General features: G+C 35.8%; 1 protein-coding gene and 1 long non-coding RNA gene across 4 annotated transcripts; both read left to right on the forward strand.

Moving 5' to 3' along the window:
* The first annotated feature begins 214 nt into the window (after positions 1-214).
* Positions 215-4,220, forward strand: LOC113276024. Of its 3 annotated transcripts, none has more exons than XM_026525614.1 (2): positions 215-3,256; positions 3,366-4,220. In XM_026525614.1, the coding sequence occupies exon 1, from the start codon at positions 311-313 to the stop codon at positions 2,996-2,998; it is 2,688 nt and encodes an 895-aa protein (XP_026381399.1). In that variant the 5' UTR covers positions 215-310; the 3' UTR covers positions 2,999-3,256; positions 3,366-4,220. The 3 variants fall into 3 exon arrangements, with proteins under 3 accessions (XP_026381399.1, XP_026381400.1, XP_026381401.1); XM_026525615.1 differs by having other exon boundaries at positions 3,448-4,220; XM_026525616.1 differs by having other exon boundaries at positions 3,609-4,220.
* Positions 4,221-5,936: 1,716 nt separating this feature from the next.
* Positions 5,937-7,077, forward strand: LOC113274029. Its single transcript, XR_003322718.1, has 2 exons — positions 5,937-6,222; positions 6,634-7,077. It is a non-coding gene; the product is annotated as an uncharacterized LOC113274029 (long non-coding RNA).
* The last annotated feature ends 471 nt before the right edge of the window (positions 7,078-7,548 follow it).

Below are 7,548 nucleotides of genomic sequence, written 5' to 3' on the forward strand. Positions count from 1 at the left end.
CCATCTACCGGTCTTAATTTCAACTGTTAATTTTGAACGGCTGATATTCAAAGGGGTAGATGTTGGTTTTATACATCTCGAATTGTGCTCATTTTTTATATGAATGTAGGGTCTTATAAGAAGAATATACGATCAAAATACTAGACTTAAATTCATTATCATTTGGGTTTTGCAGAGAAAATGGCACAAATCTTATCCGACCTTGTCCATCTAAGAGTGTCCATGAATCCTCCCTCTTTGTAAAATTAGCTAATAATAATGTAAAACTTATCTTATTCTCTAATTGCTTCTGCAACTTCTATGTGTAACAATGTCTTCTTCTTATTATTCCCCTAATTCATCTAATTCTTCTCCTAATCCTCTATTTCCCTCTATCTATCCCAAATCATCTCTATCCTTAGAGACTCAAACTGTTCCTGATAATCCAATTTGTAGTGAGTTCACTACAAGTAGTATCAGATCAGTTGATCATGAGACTGCTACCATGGTTAACAAAGCTACAGTAGATAAATCTTCACAACTAGAAGAAGAAATTTCAAAGAAACAGGATTATTTTCATAGATTAAGGAGAGAAAATCACGACGAATCTTCATTGGAGTTTGAAAAGGCTTTTAATGATCTCTTCTTAACTATTCTGAGAAAAAATCAAAACCAAAATGATACAGACTCCGATCAGGATACTAAGGTCATCGTTGGTACCGGTGTTGATTCTCAATTAGGTACTGATACAAGAATCGTGAAGTTCGGATTTGAAAACATCGGTTTAATTGAATCCGAGTTTATTGAGCCGAAGCTGACCAAGGACGAAGTTGATGTTAATTTGAAATCAATTTCACTTGACTCTGCAGATGATTTAAGTTCAGTAAGAGAATCAATTCAAAATTATTCAACTTTTGGTACAACAGATGAAGGTAATTTTCAATCTAATTTTAAATATGTTTTCTCTGTAACCAATGGATCTAGTGCTGAAGTTCAGGAATACATGGAGCAATTGAAGTTTCTAGATTATCAAGAAGGTAAACCCTTCGTTTCTCAACATAATTCTCTTAATATTGTTTTGGATTCTCAAGTTAGAAGGGTTACAAATGCTGAGGTAAAGGATTTCAACTTGTTACATCAGAATGCCAATGCTGAATCTCAGCAGTTTGAAGATCAAAAGTTAATTACATATGATAACCTTAATCAATTTACTTCTTACATATTCCAAATTCTCAAGGTATTTTCCAGACTGCAAATTATATCTAGTTCTGATTCTGTCTGTATGCTTTTTGATTGCGGTAAAGAGTTTGTAGTCTGTGAGATGTATTCTTATTGTGCTAGAAGAAATTTGAAATTATGTCTTGAGACACTTTCTTCTTGTTTGATTATCCCAATGGAGAAATATGATGAGGAATCCTATTATGAGCTTATTCTTCAGCATGGGTGCCAATTGGATTCCAAATTTATGAATTCAGTTGTGTTTGTATTGGTAAAAGATAGTGACAGTTATAATGGTGAGAATCTGTTTGCAAGAATGTACGACAGAGATTGCATCACCAGTTATGCTTGTGGTCGTTTGTTGTTTGATCAATGTAGAATACATCAGACCAAATTGTGGAATTCTTATTTAGAGGTGCTAGTGGCATCAAGTTCAGAATTATTTCATACATTACTTAATTACATGAGAAGCAATGATTATGAGCTGGATTATTTGAATGTAAATAGTTATGTAATTGGTGTGGCTGAAGTGCTTGTGAAAACATCTCAAGGACATAATGAAGATGGTGATACATTGATTGTTGGAAGGGTATTTGATCGAGGAAGGATGTTGAAATCGAGTTGGAATAGTTCTAAATTCTGCTTGAATACTCTTAGTTCTGGTGTGTTTTTTCTTATGGTGTCAGCCTGGATGAATGAGTATACTGGGAATTTTGTTTATGAGCAGCTTAACGACTCAAAGATGTTCACTGTCACCAACAACAAATTTTCAAGTGTAAAGTGGGTTGGATGTAGCCTTGACCTTGCTCGAACATTATTTGATCGTGGTAAAGAATTTTACGTACTTATAAGTGGGTATTCAGTATATGAGCTAGATCTGGAACTTGGGCTCTGTTGTGATTTCTTATTCAAGTATATGAATATGTTTTGTTTGTTAAGTGGGGATTGTTGTGATGCTAGCAAGCTGAATTATGAAAAGTCGCAACAGGGCAGTATCGTTTGGACAGTTTTGAATCGTTCGACCCTTCAAGTGACAAGGGTACGTGAGTACAGAAATGTACCAGAAAGGTTCAGTCAAGTGCTTGTTAAAGATGACAGTCGTTCTACACAGATGGAAGAGGCTTGTAAGAAGTTCATGGGGCAAGAAATACTCTCAACCAATACCACTATGCTACTAGTGAAGATGTTAAACTTTGTACAGCTAAACCTATGGATTTTCTTATTAGATATTGAATTATCCTTACTTTGGAGGCCTTCACATAGATTACCTATTGGTAATAAGCTCCTGAATGTTAGTTCGATGAAGACTAATAGTAACACAGTAGAGAAAGGTGATTTATCGAAGATTCTTGTACAAAATTTAGGCGGCAACATTGGAATTCTGTCACTAAATACTGTAGCTACAACCTGTGATGAGTTCTCTACAGAAAGGCCTAGAAGTATTCTTCCGTGGGTGAGTTTCTTCTTGCCCAGTTTCTTGCATACATCTACTATGAATGATAACCATAATACCCGAAGAAAATCTATGAAGGAAACTATTATTCCTGGCTTGTTTGTTTTCAACACCTTTGAGGATACTAGGAGAATTTTTTGGCTCAAGAGAGGTTATAGAGGAGTGGAACGCTATGCAAGAAGAAAGGAAATCAAGGGAATGCTCGCAAAGGCTTGTGCTGGTGAAATCAGTGGACATGAATGGTTGGAAGAAATGCTTATGGGAGTTGGTTGTTCTCGTACTCAGCTAAGAGTTGCAGTTTTGAAGTTAACTGTCATATTGATTATTCAAATATGCAGTTTATTATAGGATATTAAAGTTGTTTGCGGTGTTCTACTTAGTGTGAGCACATCAGAAAACACAATTCAGTTAAATTAGATTGTGCATGATATTGTGAAGGGTATATATACCGTGGTACTGATAGGACCAGTATTTTTCTCTTATATACTCAAATCCAGATGGGAAATTGAAATTGCTTCCTGGGAGCTATCACTGCATATCGCATTTTCAACTCCTGATTCAGCTAAGTCTCGCATCACCAGGATTATTATACACAGATTTGAATGGGTAAGTCCACTTCTTCCGATGGAATTATATAGCTTGTTGTTATACAGTCTCTACATCCATGAATATATAATTCTTATAAGACTTTGGCATGATATATTCACCACAACAGCTACTTCTCTACGAGTTAGTACAAGTCACCATAACTGTACAACTGGTTCAAGGGAATAAATGAATTTATTCATCTCACACAGTGACCAGGTGGAATACTTATTAGTCAAGGTTTTGTCAGCCGCCAACAAGGGTGATTACGGGAAGTTGATTTTGAAGCCAAAGTCCTCATCAATTCAATTAATTGGCACTAACATGTAACTGGCTTGTTACACCATTTCTGAAATTGAGGTTGTCACTGCAGAGAGGAAGGGATACTGTGCATCTCAAGACAACCTAATATTGGTCGAGTTGTTGTCCCATAGAGGTTTTCGAGGGCTCGATTGTACTTACACAAGTACTAACGGCATCAACTTTACAAGATGGGCTCTGCGAGTACAATACCTTCTTATATATGACAAAGGGGAATTACTTAAACTCGAGTACTGGCTTACTTCATCATTCTTCAAAGTGCTTGTACAATCAGTTGCCGTGCCAATTTTGAAGTGGGGACGAAGTCAAATTCTTATTGTAGTGGCAGTAGCTGGATCTGCATTGATCGAGAGTGTTTCTTATCCTCCATCCTTGAGGACAAGGATGATTTGGAGGGGTGGGTATTTTTCATGTCCCTCATGACTAGTATGTTTGGTTATGGGCCACCCAATTGGGGCACCCCCTTGTTAGGTGTAGTTATCCTTATCACGAGTATCTTCCCTTCCACGTCGAGTATTTCCTTTATATGCAGTACCGGTACCATTTGTAAAATTAGCTAATAATAGTGTAAAACTTATCTTCTTATCCAATTGCTTCTGTAACTTCTCTGTGTAACAATGTATTCTTCTTCTTCTTATTCCCCTAATTCATCTAATTCTTCTCCTAATCCTCTATTTCCCTCTATCTATCCCAGATCATCTCTATCCTTAGAGACTCAAACTGTTACTGATATTCCAATTTGTAGTGAGTTCACTACACTCTCTTATTACGAAAAGAGATACTTTTAATGTTTTTTAGGTTTTCCTTTTATTTTATATTAAGGTAAAAAACAATATTGACATTTCATTATTAGAAAAAAAAACTCCCTTAGAGTGTCCACGATCACGCGACTATAACCAAAGAGCAAAAACTAAAAATACCATTATTTTTTTTTGTTATAGTTTGTGTTAAACACAGCGGGTGACGAGAAAACTATAGTCAAGCGCACGTATAATCTACGCTCACTTAGAGGAGAACGTATAAACCCTGTCTCACGCACATGCGATGTATACGCCTGTATGGGGCGTAGATAATACTAATGTTTGGTATCAGACGAACATAATAATTACTTCCCAAATGAAACGATGCAGTAGTCACCGCCCGTGTTTCAGGCGTTAACTATATCTTCACCATATTATGCGTTAATTATACCTTCGTCCTATCCATGCATATACTATATCTCTGCCCGAGTTTCAGGCGCACATTATACCTTCTCCTGGTGAGGCACTAACTATACCTCTGCCTGTTTCAGGTGTAGTTTATATATCTATTTCATTCATTATTCACATGAAAAATTCGTGCGTGTGAACATGAGTAAAATTCCATAGAGGATAAGTGCATTTCTTCTTTACTTTTCTCAACACTTCTAAATGTTAGAGCACTGCTCGGTCGAACTCGCAAGCGTTTCCATCTCAAGCTTGTTTGTCAAGTTTAGTTGCCAAAAGTATAAGTCTTGATTTCTAGTCTACTTATAGCTATGTCTCGGATTATGATAGAATATGTAGTTGAGTTTTAGACTTCACGACGTTCATCGACTGAAGACGAAGAACTACTAAGGGGAGCTTGTGGAACTTCATCAACAAAAAGTATGTGGAGGCTTGAACTCATCTATCACTCAGAAGCCTATTTTTATTCTATCTTCTATTGAGACAAAAGTCGTATAGCTATATAGACTTTATATTATACACATTTGATATTTAGAGATGAGTTTAAATAGCTTACATATTCTCGAAATATGTGTTGGTAAGCTTTCGCTTTAACCAAGTTCATCTTTATTCTCGACGAAAGTCAAAAGATGATCATTTGAAAATCGCATGGTAACATCTTACATGGTTTGTGTGAGACAGTCATTTGATGTAGACTCGGAATATTTCGTATTGATCTATTGATCACTTGAAAATTACTTTGAAGCTAATAGTTTATGTGAGACAGCTATTCTCGTCTTCTAAGAATGTTTCAATGATTAACATGAAGTTTAGAACGATTAACCATTGATTGGATATAACACAATATGTGTACTTGTATGTTAAAAGTTGCAAGTTATTCCATGTCACACTCCGTTACTTTTTCTAGGGTTGAACAAACCCATCAGGTAAATTCTGAATGTAGAATGCCTAGAACTCAAACACTCAAGTGTTATAAACACTTTTAGGTTGCCTGAATATGAAATGTTCTTGTGCCTTTAACAATTTAAGTGCCCTAATTATAAGTGATAGTTTCTTTCTTAATGATGAGTTTGTATTAATCTGAACTGGGTGCTTTCATAAACATCCATGCATGATGCACACGTGTAGCTTTCAAGGGAACCTTCATAATTTTTATATGAAAATAAAACTAGAAGGACAGGGAGTGAAATTTTGGGGGAGAGATTTTATTTTTCCTTCACTGATCTCATTCTCGTCACTCTCTTTCAGAAAGAAAATTTAGAATCTAGGTTCATGCAATAACAGAACTAAGCTAGGCTTTGGAGAGAGATCTGATTTCCCGAAAAGTTGAAGGGTTCTTGTTGCCGGAAGAATTCCTAATTTCTGTTTTTCAGTTTGAAAGAAATTTGATTTGAGACTTGGTGGAGATGCAAATAAGTGAAGATGTGGATGCAATTAATGTTGGCTGATTTCATAAGCAGGGTAAGAGGATTTCTTCTATCTGATTTCAGTTGTAGAATTAGGGTTCTACATTTGTATTTGGGAATTTTTCCCAAGTCTGCTTGTACGGGTAGATTCGTGACTAATACTTGCAATGGCTTGATTGATTTGTTAACCTTGGATTCGTTTTGATAGCAAATGAGAAGTATTCTTTATGCTATAATAACTATTTTTCTTTGTATCCAACTGATCCTAGTTTATTTGGGAATCAAAATGTTGACTTTACTGTTGCATAGATATTTTGTTTCTCAACTGTAAAAGGACAAACAGTAGCATGCTGATATTGGTTTGAGTACTTATATTGCATTATTACTATTGGATTGAATTAAGCTAATCCAGCTCTGAGTGTGGAGTCAGCTGGGTCCTTGGACCCTAAAGAATTCGTGTTTGCAGGATAAAGGAGCGTTACCCCTAACAACAGAAATCTCTCTCTCTGGATCTCAACTCTGCCTCCAGGTGTTTGTAAAAAGGTCTCAATGAGTGCTGCAAGGTTGGTGGTCAGTCACCAACAAATGTCGAGTTAAGTAATCTCAACATTTCCCTGATTTTTGGACTCTATTAATGAGTGAATGAAAAGGTAATGTGTGAAAGTGGAATTCATGTACTATTTAATTCCTAATGAGAATTCAAATTAACTACATATTAGTTTTTCAAGAGTACAAGTTTGAATGAGAAATGCTAAGATAGCGAGGTGCAGTTGACTTGTATCAGATGATTATTAGCTTACATGTTAGATAGATCCGATGTGAGTAGTGATAAGATTTATAATAGTGGGAAAGGCAACAGATGCATTGTATATTCTTGTTTGCTATATGTATGTTAGCACATCTTTATGAATTCTGGTCATGGATTGTTGACGATGCTGCTACTGGTAGATAATCTTGGTTGTATCTAATTGGTTAACCATTGGGCTTAATTAATTTAGTCCCTTTTGAATTTATGAAACCATCACATTCCTATTTTCTCCACTGCATTGAAAAGAGAATTACAGTCCAGATATAGTCCAGATATTGTAAGAATGAATGGGTTGTTGGTACATTTTTTGGATGCCTTGGCTTGCTCAGAGTACCGGCAGGTTAGTACTTTTATCTTTAGATTATATCACATTAGTGCAGACTATAAGATTTGTACCTACGAGTTTTGGAAGATAAATTATCAATTTATTGGGTATAATTAATGGTGCGTTCTTGGACGTAACGTGTTCAAACGTAGTGATGTATGTTTAGTGCAGACTATACAAGAGGGCTAATGGAGACTTTAGTAATTCATATTAGTTCTGTAACAAGGTGTTTTTCGGTGTATTTCGGA

The sequence above is a fragment of the Papaver somniferum genome, chromosome 4 (genome assembly GCF_003573695.1).
Source record: "Papaver somniferum cultivar HN1 chromosome 4, ASM357369v1, whole genome shotgun sequence".
Taxonomy (NCBI): domain Eukaryota; kingdom Viridiplantae; phylum Streptophyta; class Magnoliopsida; order Ranunculales; family Papaveraceae; genus Papaver; species Papaver somniferum.